The 16,904-nt window shown below is 40.0% G+C and overlaps 1 protein-coding gene across 2 annotated transcripts in view; it reads right to left on the bottom strand.

The window, feature by feature from the left end:
- The window catches only part of THEGL (theg spermatid protein like), a 65,141-nt gene that overhangs the window by 20,921 nt on the left and 27,316 nt on the right, over positions 1-16,904 (bottom strand). For both annotated transcript variants that reach the window (XM_032274293.1, XM_032274294.1), the window contains exons 3-4: positions 14,843-14,908; positions 9,569-9,697 (exon numbers count right to left, since the gene is read on the bottom strand). In XM_032274293.1, coding sequence (XP_032130184.1) covers positions 9,569-9,697; positions 14,843-14,908 — 195 coding nt within the window. The remainder of the gene's footprint in view (positions 1-9,568; positions 9,698-14,842; positions 14,909-16,904) is intronic.

The following is a 16,904-nucleotide window of genomic DNA, read 5'->3' as shown; positions in this document are numbered from 1 at the left end:
TTTGCATCTGGGCTGAATAGGTGACTTGTAAGCCTCAAGCTGCATATAAGTCTGTATCCCCGTTGCTTGCGACTACCCAGTCTTGAGGCCTGTCTACACCATCATACATATCTCTTGAGGGGGCTGGAGGCTGTCCAGCCCTGACTCCACTGCCTGACAGAACTGACTCACCTACCCACACCCACACACACAGCCCAGCTTAAACAAGCAGGAAACCTCAGCCCCTGCCTGGGATTAGCCTTTTGTAGGAAACGGCGGTTCAGTCTGGGAATTAGAGATACAGAAGGAAGTGGTGATTTTGAACAATGGGGTACATTGTGGAGACCTTAGACTCAGGCATGGGGGGCCACAGTGGTTGGGAAGGTGATTATACAGCCAGTGAGCAGCACAAAGGCAAGGTGTGCCCGGAGAGCAGCGTCGGGGGGAGAGGCCCAAGCAGTGAGAGAGAGATACAAAAGAAAGAAGACACCAGAGGCAAATCTGCGACTCAACGTTCTCTCAGGTGGGAACCGCAACCGCCAAATGCCAGCAAAATCTGTATTGACCATAACACTTATGCCTTATGCTGCCAACACCTAGAAGTATATAGGTGTTCTATAAAATGGAGAAAATAAACAATATTTGGTGATTATGAAGACTAGACAAGAGAAGTGTATATGTTACTTTATAATTCACAAAGAATGATTCTATTAATCAACTTGTATATTAATTTTAAATTTCATATTTGCATATCTTTTCCTTATAAATGCTGCATATTAACAGAATGTATTGCTGCTGCCCTTATGTGCCTCTCCTACTCCCAGAGTCATCCATGCATCCAAGTCTCACAGCGCCGTCAACGTAGCAGGTACTCAATTTTTTTTTTTTTTTTAATATGGAGTCTTGCTCCAACACCCAGTCTGGAGTGCAGTGGTGTGATCTTGGCTCACTGCAACCTCCGCCTCCTGGGTTCAAGCAATTCTCCTGCCTCAGCCTCCCAAGTAGCTAGGATTATAGGCATGCACCATGACTCCCAGGTAATTTTTGTATTTTTAGAATAGACGAGGTTTTGCCATGTTGGCCAGACTGGTCTCAAACTCCTGACTTTCAGGTGATCCACCCACCTCAGCCTCCCAAAGTGCTGGGATTACAGACGTGAGCCACCACGCCTGGCCTCAAATATTATTTTAATCTAGGGCACACCGCATTTTTCTCATCATAGAAGAGACAAATATTCAATAGAGAAAACTTGTAAAATAAAGAAGTTCAAGAGAGAGAAACAAAAAACATATATTAGTCCACCATTCAGAGATAATAATGGGTAATGTCTTGGAATAAATTGAGTCTTTTTCCCCTCTATTTATACACTCAAAAATACTTACTGAGCACCAAGGACTGAGTTAAACATTAGGAGATAGCGGAGAATAGATAATCACTGCTTTCTTGCAGGTTGTTCTCTAGGTCAAGGGGAGAACACCAAATGTAAAGTACAGTCAAGCACTGTGTAATGACCTTTCGGTCAGCAATGAACCACCTATAGGACAAGTATACTGGATTGTACTGGAGCTGAAAATTCCTATTGCCTTGTGATGCTGTAGCCATCATAAAGTGATAGCACAATGCATTACTCACATGTTTATGGCTATGCTACTGTAAACAAACCTACAGCACATACAATTATGTATAGTACATACTCTTTGTTTGCTTTCCTGTAAAATCCAGTTTTAATCAGTATGTAATAGTTGATGGTGATAATAACTATATTACTGGTTTATGTATTTACTATATATTATGGGTTTATGTATTTTTATTGTTATTTTAGAGTATAATCTTTCTACTTATAAAAAAGCTAACTGTATAACAGCCTCAGACAGGTCCTTCAGGAGGTATTTCAGGAAAAAGCATTTTATCCTAGGAAATGGCAGCTCCATGCATGTTTTGCTCCGAAAGACCTTCCAGAGAGACAAGCTGTGGAGGTGGAAGATAGTGATATTAATGACCCTGACCCTCTGTAGGCCTAGGCCAATGTTTGTTTGTACCTTCTTAAGGTCTTGCTCTGTCACGCAGGCTGGAGAGCGGTATGATCATAGCTCTGTACAGCCTCAAACTCCTGGGATCAAGCAATCCTCCACTCTCAGCCTCCTGAGTAGCTAGGACTACAGGCATGCGCCACTACGCCCAGATAATTTTCTTTATTTTTTGTAGAGATGGGGGTCTTACCATGTTGCCCAGGTTGGTCTTGAACTGTTGGCCTCAAATTATCCTCCCATTTTGACCTCCCAAAGCATTGAGATTACTAGTGCTAGCCACATGTCCAGGCGGGTGGATTGCTTGAGCCCAGGAGTTTGAGACCAGCCTGGGCAACATGGCAAAGCCCTGTCTCTACCAAAAAAATAAATAAATAAAGACAAAAATTAGCCAGGTGTGGTGGCTCACACCTGTAGTCCCCACCACTCGGGAGGCTGAGGTGGGAGGATGACTGTAGTCCAGGAGGCTGAGGTTGCAGTTAGCTGAGTATGACTGCACTCCAGTAAGGGCAACAGAGCAAGACCTTCTCTGGAAAAAAAAAAAAAAAGTCTTAAGAGTTTAAAAAACTTAAAAATAGAAAGAAAAAAAAAGCTTATGTTATAAGGATATAGATCAAGCAGGGTCCCGTGGATTAAATAATAATAAGGATATGAAGAAAAAAATATTTTTGGACAGCTGCCTAATGTGTTTGTGTTTTAAGCTAAGTGTTACTACAAAAGAGTCAGAAAGTTTTTTTTTCAAGTTAATAAGCTTATAAAGTCAAGTCCAGGTGGCTCACGCCTGTAATCCCAGCACTTTGGGAGCCCAGGGCGGGCGGATCACCTGAGCTCAGGAGTTTGAGACCTGCTTGGCCAACATGGAGAAACCCCGACTCTACTAAAGATAGAAAAATTAACCAGGCATGGTGGTGCGTGCCTACAGTTCCAGCTACTTGAGGGGCTGAGGCAGGAGAATCGCTCGAACTGGGGAAGCAGAAGTTGCAGTGAGCCAAGATTACACCATTGCACTCCAGCCTGGGTGAAAGAGGAAAAAAAAAAAAAGCTTATAAAGTAAAAAAGTTATTGTGAGCGAAAGTTAATATATTAGTAAAAAAAAATTTCTCATAAGCAGCGTAACAGGCCGGGCGCGGTGGCTCAAGCCTGTAATCCCAGCACTTTGGGAGGCCGAGGCGGGTGGATCACGAGGTCAAGAGATCGAGACCATCCTAGTCAACATGATGAAACCCCGTCTCTACTAAAAATACAAAAAATTAGCTGGGCATGGTGGCGCGTGCCTGTAGTCCCAGCTGCTTGGGAGGCTGAGGCAGGAAAATTGCCTGAACCCAGGAGGCGGAGGTTGCGGTGAGCCGAGATCGCGCCATTGCACTCCAGCCTGGGTAACGAGAGTGAAACTCTGTCTCAAAAAAAAAAAAAAAAAAAAAAAACAGCGTAACTTCAGTGCTGGTCTCCACTGTTTCTGAAGTCTACAGTAGTGTGGAGTCCTGTCCTAGGCCGTCACATTCACTCACCACTCCCTCACTGACTCACCCAGAACAACTTCCCGGCCTGCAAGCTCCAGTCTTAGAGAATGCCCTGTTCAGGTGTACCATTTCTTATCTTTTATACCATAGTTTTCCGTGCCTTTTCTACGTTTAGATACACAAATACTTACCATTGTGTGATAATTGCCTACAGTATTCTGCCAAATGCTGCAGGTTTCTAGCCCAAGAGCACCAGGCGATACCATATAGCCCAGGTGTGTAGTAGGCTACACCATCTGGGTTTGTGTGAGTGCACTTTATGTTTGTACAACTAAATCACCTACGGATGCATTTCTCAGAACATATCCCTGTCATTAAGCAACACATGACTGTAAATAGTTGTGGTGAGTACTATGAAGGCATCAACTATTCAGCAAAAATAGAGGCTTCTTGGGTGGTTTGTGAGAATGTGGAAAGTTATGCTGAAGAAAATAGTCAGGGAAGGTCTCTGTGAAAAGCTGAGACCTAAGCTGAGGCTTAAAGGATCAAAATGTCTTAGTGACTTAAAAACGGGGAAAGCAATCTCGGCAGAGGAGAAAATGCAAAAAAGGCCTTGAGATGGGAAATATCTTGGTGTGTTTAAGGGATAAACATTTTTAAATAAAAGTAGGATCGTACTATATATACAGCTTTATGTTCAAACTTTTCACTTAGTATTACAGCATAAATCCTTGTGTCATGAAATACAAATGATAATATTTTTAAAGTAAATACTTCACTAAATTAAAACACTTAGAAGAGACTTCCACTTCCAGACATGATAGAATAATAGGGATCGGATTTATCCCTAGAATAAAGACATCTCCTGTAACTGATTTTTGTTTTTAGACAGGGTCTCACTCTGTCACCCAGGCTAGAGTCCAGTGATGCAATCATGGCCCCCACCTCCCAGGCTCAGGTGATCCTCCCACCTTAGCCTCCTGAGTACCTGAGACCACAAATGCTCACCAGCATACCCAGCTAATTGTTTGTATTTTTAGTAGAGATGAGGTTTTGCCAAGTTGGCCAGGCTGGTCTCCAACTCCTAGTCTCAAATGATCCACCCACCTGGGCCTCCCAAAGTGCCAGGGTTTACAGGCATGAGCCACCATGCCCAGCCACCAGTCTCATTTTTTTAAAAAAAAACTTAAAAGCAAACCTCAAAAATGAAAAAAGGATTTGGATGAAGATTTCGCCAAGGAAGGTATTCAAATGCCAATAAACAAATGAAAAAATGTTCAACATCAAAAATCATTAAGGAAATGCAAATCAAAATCATAATGAGTACAACTTCACACATAGTAGGATAGCTGTATCAAAAAGATAATAACAAGTGTTGGTAAGGATGTGGAGATATTGAAACTCTCATTACTGGTGGGATTATAAAATGATACAGGCACTTTGGAAAACAGTCCAGCAGTTCGTCAAAAAGTGAAATACAGGGTTATCATGTGAAACAGCAATTCAATTCCTGCTATATATTTAAGAGAAATGAAAGCATACATTCACACAAAAGCTCAAATACAATGATCATAGCAGCATTACTTTTGCCAAAATGTAAAAAGAGGCCAATGTCTAACAACTGATGAATCGATAAATAAAATGTGGCAAAGCCATACTTAAATATTACTTAGTCATAAAAACAAATGTACTGGTACGTGCTGCAACACAGATGAATCTTGAAAATATTGTGCTAAGTAAAAGAAGACAGTCACAAAGAACAACATATTGTAAGATTCCATTTATGTGAAATTTCAAGAATAGGTAAATTTATAAGAACGGAAAATAGATCAGTGGTTGCTTAGGGGTTGGAGGTGAAGTTGAAGGGGAATAAGAACTGACTGCTAATGAGCTTAATATTTCTTTTAGGGAAGACAAAATATTCTAAAATTAGATTTTGGTGACAATTACACAGTCCTATGAATATACTGTCCAACTCTGATTTATACACTTTTTTATTTTTTGTTTTTTCAGTACAGAGACGGGGTCTCACGGTGTTGCCCAGGCTGGTCCTAGCTACTGAGTGCATGCAGTCCTTCACTTCAGACCCCCAAAGCAGGATGATAGGCATAAGCCACTACACTTTTATACTAAATTAAATACTTAAAATGAGCGAATTATACGGTGAGTGAATTAATCGAAATAAAACTTTAAAAAAAAAAAAAACTTCAGAAGATCAAACTGCTTAGAAATAAGGTAACTACATCCCAGAACAAAGCTCCAGAACATTTATAGGAATACAAAAACATCTAGGAGCCAGTAAGGTAAAATTCACGGTATCTGGTACCCAATCAAAAACTACCAAGTATGCAAAGAAATGGTAAATTGTGACCCATAATGAGAAAAGTCAATCATTAGAAACAGACCCAGAAATGACATATTATAAAATTAGTAGGCAAGAACATTAAAACAGCTATTGTAACTGCACTGCATATTTTCAAGAAGGCAAAGAAATGTTGAGCAGGTTAGGTAGAGGTGAAATATAGAAATACCCAAATGAACCTCTAGAGATTAAAAACTACAATGAGTGAGATGAAAAATACTCTGGGTAGACAAATATTACACTGTAGATGAAAAGATTAGTGAAGACATGGAGAGAAATAAAACACAGAGGTGGGGAAGCAGAGTCAATGTGCTGTGGGAAAACTTGAGACAGTCTAATACATTTAACTAGAGCCCATAAAGGAGGAGCACGAAAAAAATCTGAAATAATAATAACCGAGAGTTTTCTAAACTAGATGAAAAATAAGTCTGGGGAATACATTTTAAAAGAGATAAGATCAAGGATTTTGCCAGAAAGAAGCCACATAAAACATACACACACACACACACAAACAGGAATATATATATATATATATATATTTTTTTTTTTTAAGGGCAAAAGATACGTATATGCATAATTTTATTTATTTTTTCTGGAAGAAATCATAAGAAAATTTAGGATACTTTTAGGAAGCGAGATTAAGGATATGGAAAATTCAGCTTTTTTTCTCCTCCTTGATCCCTCCCAAGTAAATATAATCTCTTCTTTATTGAACTCCAAAGACTTCTTAGGTATTACTTTAATTTACCTCGTATATCTCCATAATAGATGATAAACTCCTTAAAAGCAATAATTGTGTCTTACTTGCCTTTGCCCCTGTACTGTAATTTGAATATGTTTGTTTGTCTTCACAAAAACTCATGTTGAAATCTGATTCCTAGGCTGGGCAAGGTGGCTCATGCCTGCAATCCCAGCACTTTGGGAGGCCAAGGTGGGCAGATCACCTGAGGTCAAGAGTTTAAGACTAGCCTGGCCAACATGATGAAACCCCGTCTCTACTAAAAATACAAAAAGTAGCTGGCCATGGTGGCAGGCATCTGTAATCTCAGCTACTTGGGAGGCTGAGGCAGGAGAATCACTTGAGCCTGGGAGGCAGAGATTGCAGTGAGCCGAGATGGTGCCACTGCAGTCCAGCCTGGGCAACAAGAACAAGACTCCGTCTCAAAGAAAAAAAGTAAATAAAAAGGAAAGAAAGAAAAAGAAAAGGAAATTTGATTTCCAGTGTGGTGATGCTGGGAAGTAAGGCATAGTGGGCGGTGTTTGGGTCAGGGGGACGGATCCTTCATGAATGTGTTAATGTCATTCTCGGTAGTGGTGAGTTCTCACTCTCTTGAGACTGAATTACGTAGTTCTAACAGGAATGTGCCCATGAGAGTGGGTTTTTACAAAGCCAGGATGCCCCTTGGTTTTCCCTCTTTGCACATGCTTGCTTTCCCTTTGACTTTCTTCTTCATCTTATGAAGCAGCACGAAAAGCCCTCACCAGAGGCTGAGCAGATCCCAGCGCCATGCTTCTTATACTTCTCAGTTTATAGAACCATGAGTTAAATAAACCTCTTCTCTTTGTAAATTACCCAGCCTCAGGTATTCTGTTGTGGCAAAATATTTGCTGAATTAAATGTAATAGTAACATGCCACCAAAAATAATGATAAAATGTCACCAAACATGCAAAGATCATTTCTATATTTTCTAGAAAGAAGATGAAATTAATCATGTACAACTGGCATTCTTGTGTTCGAAAAAATGAAGTGATCTCCATTAAGAAATTAAAAAGAGGCCGGGCCCGGTGGCTCACGCCTGTAATCCCAGCACTTTGGGAGGCCGAGGCGGGTGGATCACGAGGTCAAGAGATCAAGACCATCCTGGTCAACACGGTGAAACCCCGTCTCTACTAAAAATACAAAAAATCAGCTGGGCATGGTGGCGCGTGCCTGTAATCCCAGCTACTCAGTGGCTGAGGCAGGAGAATTGCCTGAACCCAGGAGGCGGAGGTTGCGGTGAGCCAAGATCGCACCATTGCACTCCAGACTGGGTAACGAGCGAAACTCTGTCTCAAAAAAAAAATAGCTGGGATTACAGGCACGCGCCACCGAAATTAATTTATTTATTTTGAATAAACTTTTACAAGCAAACAAATACACCAATTATTATAACCTGTAAATATCATTCTGAAGCAAATATCCACTTCGATATTAGATTAAAAAGCAGTTCTGGCCAGGCACAGTGGCTCATGTGTGTAATCCCAGCACTTTGGGAGGCCCAGGTGGATGGCTCACTTGAGGCCATGAATTTGAGACCAGCCTGGCCAACATGGCCAGACCCTGTCTCTACTAAAAATACAAAAAGTAGCCAGACCTAGTGGCACACACCTGTAATCTCAGCTACTGGGGGAGGCTGAGGCAAAAGAATTGCTTGAACCCAGGAGGTAGAGGTTGCAGTAAGCTGAGATCAGGCCATTGCACTCCAGCCTGGGTAACAGAGCAAGATTCTGTCTCCAAAAAAATAAAAAGTAGTTCAGTTTCAAACATGCTGGCCAGGTACAGTTGCTCATACCTGTAATCCCAGCACTTTGGAAGGCTGAGGCAGGAGGACTGCTTAAGGCCATGAATTTGAGACCAGCCTGGGCAACATAGAATGACATCATCTCAAAATTATTTTAAAGAGCGATACAAACATGTTGAGATGGAGACTCCTGTAGCACCTTCCCACAGGGGAAGTCAACAATTCTGAGATAAGGAGAGAGGTTTAGGCTGGGGATAGGAGTTGGAGGTCACCACCACAAGAATGGAAGCAAAATCCTTATGAGAGGACACCTCCACGTTTGGGAAGAATTTAGAGCAGGAAGAGAAAGAAGCCAGGGACAGGACATTGGGCAACAGTGGCAGAGAAAGAGAAACCACCTCACACAGGATATTGAGAGGGCAAGGTGAAGAAGATAGGAGGGAAGCCAGGACGGAGAGTATCACCGAAGCCAAAGTGAGAACTTAGAGAAGGAAGTGGCCAGTCCTCGGCAGGAGTTGGAATGGGTGATTTCAGATATCCCTTGAACTTCTGCAGTGTCTTTAATTCTAAAATTGGAGACCCTTACTTGAAAAAATAATGGCTTCTGTAGAATTCTTCAACGATATCTTGAAGAGACATCTTCCTCACTCTGGAAGTATCCTTGTATAACCCCTTCACTTTATTTTTTTTTTAAATCTTCATAAACCAAAGCATTGTAAGATATTATAAGCCTGCAATAAATATTAGATTTTGCTCTGGAAAAGCTTACCTGTAGCATCAGATTGGAAACGGATATAGAATCCCTAATTCTCCATAAATTTTGACAGCACGTTGAACAATTTATGGCTTTTAGATAAAAGTTCTATGTCTAGTTCCCCTAAGAACTCCTGATAATGGCCAGATGTGGTGGCTTATGTCTGCAATACCAGCATTTTGGGAGGCCAAGGCAGGCGGATCACGAGGACAGGAGTTCAAGACCAGTCTAGCCAACAAAGTGAAACCCTGTCTCTACTAAAAATGCAAAAAATTAGCCAGGTGTGTTGGTATGCACCTGTAATCCCAGCTACTCAGGAGGCTGTGGCAGGAGAATCACTTGAGCCTGGAAGGCAGAGGTTGCAGTGAGCCAAGATCGTGCCATTGCACTCCAGGGCGGGCGACAGTGCAAGACTCCGTCTCCAAAGAAAAAAAAAAAAAAAAAAACTTCTGATAAAGTAACATGATAACACACAGACACTAACCTGTTAGGTACATAGTGGTGGGAAACTTCCTTGGGCTGGGCAAGCTTCTCAAGTCTTTTGGTCAGCTGAATCTTCAAAGCACCTTGGGAAACAGGGCGAATAGGATCTTGATTTCCCCAAAACAGTTTTCTATTAAGAAGCATAAAAACAAAATGGTAAACAATTCATTGCTAATGAAAATATTTTATAAAATTATTCTTTTTCTGGTGTTTTGTTTTGCTTTGTTTTGTTTTGTTTTTGACAAAGTCTCACTCTGTAGTCCAGGCTGGAGTGGAGTTATGCGAATGCAACCTCTGCTTAGGTTCAAGTGGTTCTCCTGCCTCAGCCTCCTGAGTAGCTGGGATTACAGGCACGTGCTACCACACCTGGCTAATTTTTGTATTTTTAACAGAGACAGGGTTTCACCATGTTGACTAGACTGGTCTCAAACTCCTGACCTCAAGTGATCTGCCTGCATTGGCCTCCCAAAGTGCTGGGATTACAGGCATGAGCCACCATGCCTGGCCAGAAATGGCTCTTGATGGCTCTTATACTGACTTTACTTCATTTCAAGAACGACATCACAGAATCTTATGATTTCCAAGCATCTGAAATGGATATAATATTTGTGGAAGTTAAAATATTACTGTTTAAAACACACAAAAAGAAAAATATATATTACTATTTAATCTGTTGTCTCAAAATGTGGCAACCAAAAACGAACCGACTAGAGATAGTTCTGTTTCTGCCATCAAGTAAACCCTGTGGTTTATACTCAGGTTGGCATAAAATGAGCATTCTGTCTACACTATCCTCCTATTTTGGGTGAAGCCCTTTACTGGGTGATCAGAAAATAAAGTAGTAACAGAATAGTATTAATAGCTACAATCTGTAGAATACTTATCCTTTGCCAGGCATTGGGCTCAGTACTTTACAGATATCAGTTCATTTAGTCTCAACAGCCCTGTGACATAGGTAGGATAGCTGAGCATAGGATCAACAGAAAAGAAGAAATGAGTAAGAGATTAACCTGAAAAGCCTTCATGGAAGAAAGCAAAAAGCACAGATTGCCAGAAATGAGGCACATTCCATGTTGGGATAACAATAGGAAATGGAAATGATCAAAGGCAAAAACCACATGATTATCTCAATAGATGCACAGAAGGCCTTCAACAAAATTCAACAGTTCTTTATTCTGAAAACTCTCAATAAACTAGGTATCAATGGATCATATCTCAAAATAATAAGAGCTATTTATGGCAAACCCACAGCCAATATCATATTGAATGGGCAAAAGCTGGAAGCATTCTGCCTTACTTCTAAAGACAGAAACCTAGAAATCATGTTTACTCCTCACTCAGACTTTTATAATTCATTTGTCACTAGGTTCTGTTCATCTATGTCTTGACTCTTTCTCTCAACACTTAAGGCCACTGTTCTAGGACAGGCTATCGTTATTTCTCTTCTGCATTATTTTAATAGCCCCAAATTATCTTCTTGCCTCTGGTTTCCCATGCTATTAAAGGAACTGTGCCTTTCTAAAATAGACAGGGTGATATAATGGAAAAAAATGGGCTTTGTGGTCAATGGATATAGATTCAAATCCAAGTTGAACTTGGGTAAGTTACTTAACTTTTCTAAACTTTACTCCCTAATCAAATAATGCCTCCAATTTTTCTATTGGTTTCAAGTCAGGTTGGGGCATGTTGCAAGATTTTAACAGTTCTAGTAATATCCATTAACATATCTCTTATCAGTGTGTATCTCTACTCAATATATATGTGTGTGTTCCTATCCATGAATAAGAGAGAATTTAATGCATAGTGTATTTTTAGTTTTAAGCCTCTTAAAACTTAGTCTTTAGAGTATAGCAAAATTGCAAGATACAGCATTAACATGCAAAAGTCTACTGATTTTTTTATATGCCAACAAAGAACAATAGGAATTTGAAAAAAAAAAAAAAAACAAACACAATGATATTTACATTAGCATTACAAAAATTAAATACATAAGCATAATTCTAACAATATATATAAAAGATTCATATAAGGAAAACTACAAAACTCTGTTGAAAGAATCAAAGAAGAGCTATATAAATGGAGAGATATTCAATAGTCATGGATAGGAAATCTCAATATTAAGATATCAATTATTCCCAGCTGGTTTATATAGTCAATGCAATCCCAGTAAAAGTCCCAGCAAGTTGCTTCATAGATAGATATTGGCAAACTGATTCTATGGTTTATATAGAAAGACACAAGACCCAGAATAATCAACATAATATTGAGAAAGAACAAAGTCAGAGGACTAATGCTATCTTACTTCAAGACTTATAAAGCTATAGTAATCAAGGCAGCATGGTATTGGTGAAAGAAGAGACAGATGAGTGGGATAAAATACAGCTCCTATAAGTAGATCCACACGAATATAGCCAATGGATTGAAGGCAATCCAATCATGAAATGATAGTCTCAGCTAGGCGAGGTGGAGCACTTTGGGAGGCTGAGGCAGGCAGATCATCTGAGATCAGGAATTTGAGATCAGCCTGACCAACATGGAGAAACACCATCTCTACTAAAAATACGAAATTATCTGGGTATGCTGGCTCATGCCTGTAATCCCAGCTACTCAGGAGGCTGAGGCAGGAGACCCCAGGAGACAGAGGTTGTAGTGAGCTGAGATCATGCCATTGTACTCCAGCCTAGGCAACACAAGCAAGGCTCCATCTCAAAAAAAAAAAAAAGAACAAAAGAAAAAGAAATGATAGTCTTTTCAACAAATGGTGCTGGAACAACTGGACATCTACATGCAAAAATAAATAAATAATCTAGGCAGAGACCTTGCACCTTTTATAAACATTAACTCAAAATGTGTCTAGGTGTAAATATAAAATACAAAAATATAAAACTTTTCAGAGTTTTATGGAAAAACACAAAGGAGAAAATTCAGGTGACTTTGGGTTTGGCAATGAGTTTTTAGATACAACACCAAAAACATGATTCACAAAAGAAAAAATCAGTAAGCTGAACTTCATAAAAATTAAAATTTTTATTCTGTGAAACACACCACTAAGAGAATAAAAAGCTAAACCGCAGACTGAGAGACGATATTTGCAAAACAAATATCTGATAAAAAAATTGGTATCCAAAATATACAAAGAACACTTAAAATTCAACAATAACGAATAGCCCAACTAAAAAATGGGCAAAAGATCTGAACAAACACCTTACCAAAGAAGACATACAATTAAGTAAATATGCTCAACATTAGTTTATTAGAGAATTACAAATTAAAACAATGAGATACCACTACACACCTATTAGAATGGCTAAAATCCTAAACACTGACAACACCAAATGCTGACAAAGGTGTGGAGCAACAGGAACTCTCTATTCACTACTTGCGAAAATGTAAAATGGTAGAGTCAACTTGGAAGAGCTTAGCAGTTTCTTACAAAGTTAAATATACTCTTACCATATTATCCAGCAATTTACCCAAACTAGCCAAAAACTTATATGTACCAAAAAACCTGCATGTGAATGTTTATAGCACCTTTATTACATAATTGCCCAATATTGGAAGCAATCATGATACCCTTAAATAGGTGAATGGATAACCTGTGATATATCTATACAATGAAATAGTACCCACATCAATAGAATATAATCTTTTATTTATTTATTTATTTATTTATTGAGATGGGGTTTCACCATGTTGGCCAGGCTGGTCTCGAACTCCTGACCTCAAGTGATCTGCCCACCTCAGCCTCCCAAAGTTCTGGGATTACAGGCGTGAGCCACTGCGCCCCACCAGAATATAATCTTAAAAAGAAATTAGCTATCAAGCCACAAAAAGACATGGTGGAAACTTAAATGCATATTACTAAGTAAAAGAAGCCAATCCGAAAGATTACATACTGTACAATTCCAACTATATGGCTTTCTAGAGAAGACAAAACCATAGAGACAGTAAATAGATCAGTAGTGGCCAAGGGTTTGGAGAGGGAGGAAAGAGGAAAAGAAATGAATAGTTGGAACACAGGTAATTTTTAGGGCCGTGAAACTATCCTGATACTATAATGGTGGATACATTATGCATTTGTCAAACCTATAAAGCTGCACAACACAAAAAGTGAATCTTAATGTACTTTAATCAATAATAATGTATCAATATTGGCTCATCAGTTTCAACAATTATACTACAATAATCCAAGATGTTAGTAGCAGGAAAAACTCGGGGAAGGGGTGGTAAATATGGGAACTCTGTAGTTTCTGCTCAGTTATTCTGTAAACCAAAACTGCTCTAAAAATTAAAGTCTACTAATTTTGTTTTAAAAGCAACAGGACAGGCATGGTGGCTCACACCTGCAATTCCATCATTTTGGGAGGCCAAGACGGGAGGATCACTTGAGCATAGGAGTTTGAGGTCAGTCTGGGAAACATAGGGAGACCCCCGTCTCCACAAAAAAAATTAAAAATTAGCTGGGTACAGTGGCTCACATATGTGGTCCCAGATACTCAGGAGGCTGAGATGGGAAAATCGCTTGAGCCTGGGAGGTCAAGGCTGCAGTGAGCCATGATTGTACCACTGCACCCCAGCCTGTACAGAGTAAGATCCTGCCTCAAAAAAAAAAAAAAAAGGCAATAGGAGATTCAAAAAAATATTCAAGCTTGACTCTGGAGCCAAAGAAGAAAAAGGGGAGTCCCTTGGCCAAACATGAAAGGACTGAAGGTCCAGCTTGCTGGAGACCCAGAGGACAGGTATGCTCTAATAAGAGGCTTAGAGGTATTAGGATTAGTGATAGCAGCCTTAGAGATACAGGCAGCAAAGCTGGACTTGGAGAATGCACGAAAAGTTTGAAAGGAGCGTGGAGTCACACCCTTGAGCAGTGGTTCTCAAGCCTGTCTGCCTACAGAATCACCTGGAGAGCTTTTAACTACCAAAGTCTGTGCTGCACCCCATATCAACTAAATCAGGATTTCTGGGGAAAGCACTCAGATATCTGTGCTGCACCCCGTATCAACTAAATCAGGATTTCTGGGGAAAGCACTCAGATATCAGTCAGTATTAAAGTTCGCCAGGTGATTCCAATGTACAGCCAAATTTAAAGGCTACTGACCAAGGGTTAGCCTTTTACATGGTGACTACAATGAGGTGACAATATTGGTTCAGTTAAGTAGAGGTGGATGGAAAAATCTGGAATACAGGGTTAATAATAGATAGGTAAGAATAATACTTACCTACTTGAAATAATGAACACAATCATTACAAACAAGACCATATAATATTGCCTTACCTATCTGGAGTTCCCCATTGCTTTTTAGGCTTTGAAAGATTTTGGATTCTCTTCCTAGAAAAACAACTAACAAATACCAGATGATTAATTCAAAGAGAATGCTTAAGAACTATGGTTACATTAGATGACTCCTATTCAAACAAATCCCACTGAGAGAGAAAAAAAAGAACTAAAACCAATGCTATATTTAATGTGATTTGAAGAGTGCTGAAAGGTTCAAATTATCCAAAACTACTGTGGACCCAATATTCTCACTTCTAGAATTACTAATATAGTACATAATAAATTTAAATATAGTACATAATTAAAATTAAAAGAATGAATTATGCAACCAAACAAAGAACATATTGTCTCCAGAAGACCCGAGGTAAAATGCACACTTGTTAACAGGAAAAACCTCAATCAGCATATTGTCATTTGTAGATGGCTTGGTGGCACTGGATTCTGAGGAGATTGTACAGACAAATTTCAGACAGAATGCCTGGCTTTGGAAAAACTATGAAATAGGCAAAATACACTTTTGATACCACTCAACTCGCTTTGTGCTTCACTCTGCTCCCTTGAACTTTCCCTGATTTTTTTTCTTTTCTTTTTCTCTTCTTTCTTTCTTTCTTTTTTCTTTTTTTCTTTTTCTTTTTCTTTTTTTTTTTGAGACAGAGTCTTGCTCTGTCACCCAGGCTGGAGTGCAGAGGCATGATGGTGTGATCTTGGCTCACTGCAACCTCCAACTCCCAGATTCAAGTGATTCTCCTGCCTCAGCCTCCTGAGTAGCTGGGATTACAGGTGCCTACCATCACACCCGGCTAATTTTTGTATTTTTAGTACAGACAGGGTTTCACCACGTTGGACCAGCTGGTGTCGAACTCCTGGCCTCAGGTGATCTGCCCACCTCAGCCTCCCAAAGTGCTGGGATTACAGGCATGAGCCACCGCGCCTGGCCCCCTGATTTTTCTTAATCCACTTGTAGCAGAGAGAGTTTGTGCCCTCCAAGTATCCATGTGTTCCCCTACGTTTCCCAGCCTTCTTTGCAGTTGTTTGGAGTGACATAACCGTCATGTTTAACTTCAGCAAGAGTACTGGGTATCACATAAGAGCTGGTGTGCCTCTTCCACTTTTCTCTTTCCCTGTTGCAGTGACCTGGAAGCCACATATCCTAGATAGCAAAGCCACAAGGTAGAAGAGGGCCAATCAATTCACACTAGATTCTGGCAGGAAGGAGAAATAAACTTGTATTGTGTTAAGTCATTGAGAGTTCTGTATCCTGTTTGTTAATGCAGCATTGTCTATCCTATGCAAACTAATACACCACCTATGTTGTGACGACTCATATTACAACTGTGTATGGCCTTGGTTGCAGCCTGAAGGGCCCAATAAATAACAACCCTTTTTGTCTACCACCTTTAGAAACCAACTGAAAACTAGGCACAGGAGTCAGACAAATAGAATAAAAATACTATCTGTTATTGACAAAACCATATTGAAATGAGTAGTTTGAATCACTGATATCCCCGAATAGAACTTACATCCCAAAGCTGCAGGCCTCCTCCTGTAGGGGCTAAGCTTGCTATGTGATAGAAAGTAGATCACAAAAATCCTTGTACAGATTGAGGCACCATCTTAGAGAACGCTGTAGACAGGCAGGCCCCAAAGCAAAAGGACCCAGAGGGACCAATCCTTTCTCCCAAATCTATCAAACGGCTGTCACTCCTACCCCATGGAAAGTCTAATTAAAGAGTGAGGCAAGAGGCCAGGAGAACTACTCAAAGAAATGCATCAAGGTACACAATGAGGGAGGTGATAAGGAAAAGCATCCCCCTAACACTTGCCTGAGCTCTTTAATAGGCTACAAACTCTCTTAGAATAAGCCCTAGTTCTGGTGTCAGGTAGAATTCAGTTACTGACACAGCACATACAAGGTATTATGTGAAGAAATGGCCTTCCTAATTAAGTGGTGGTTGATGCACCATGGGAGGAGGCATCGGGGGAGAGAGGACTCAATAGTCAGCAGCTCCCAAGGTTGCACATTTGTATTACCTCTTGGCCATATATATATATATATATA

This window comes from Sapajus apella, unplaced genomic scaffold (assembly GCF_009761245.1).
Source record: "Sapajus apella isolate SASKATOON/1434 unplaced genomic scaffold, GSC_monkey_1.0 scaffold5, whole genome shotgun sequence".
In the NCBI taxonomy this organism is placed as follows: domain Eukaryota; kingdom Metazoa; phylum Chordata; class Mammalia; order Primates; family Cebidae; genus Sapajus; species Sapajus apella.
The sequence above is the reverse complement of the archived record's forward strand: the minus strand, read 5'-3'. Positions and strand labels throughout refer to the sequence as shown.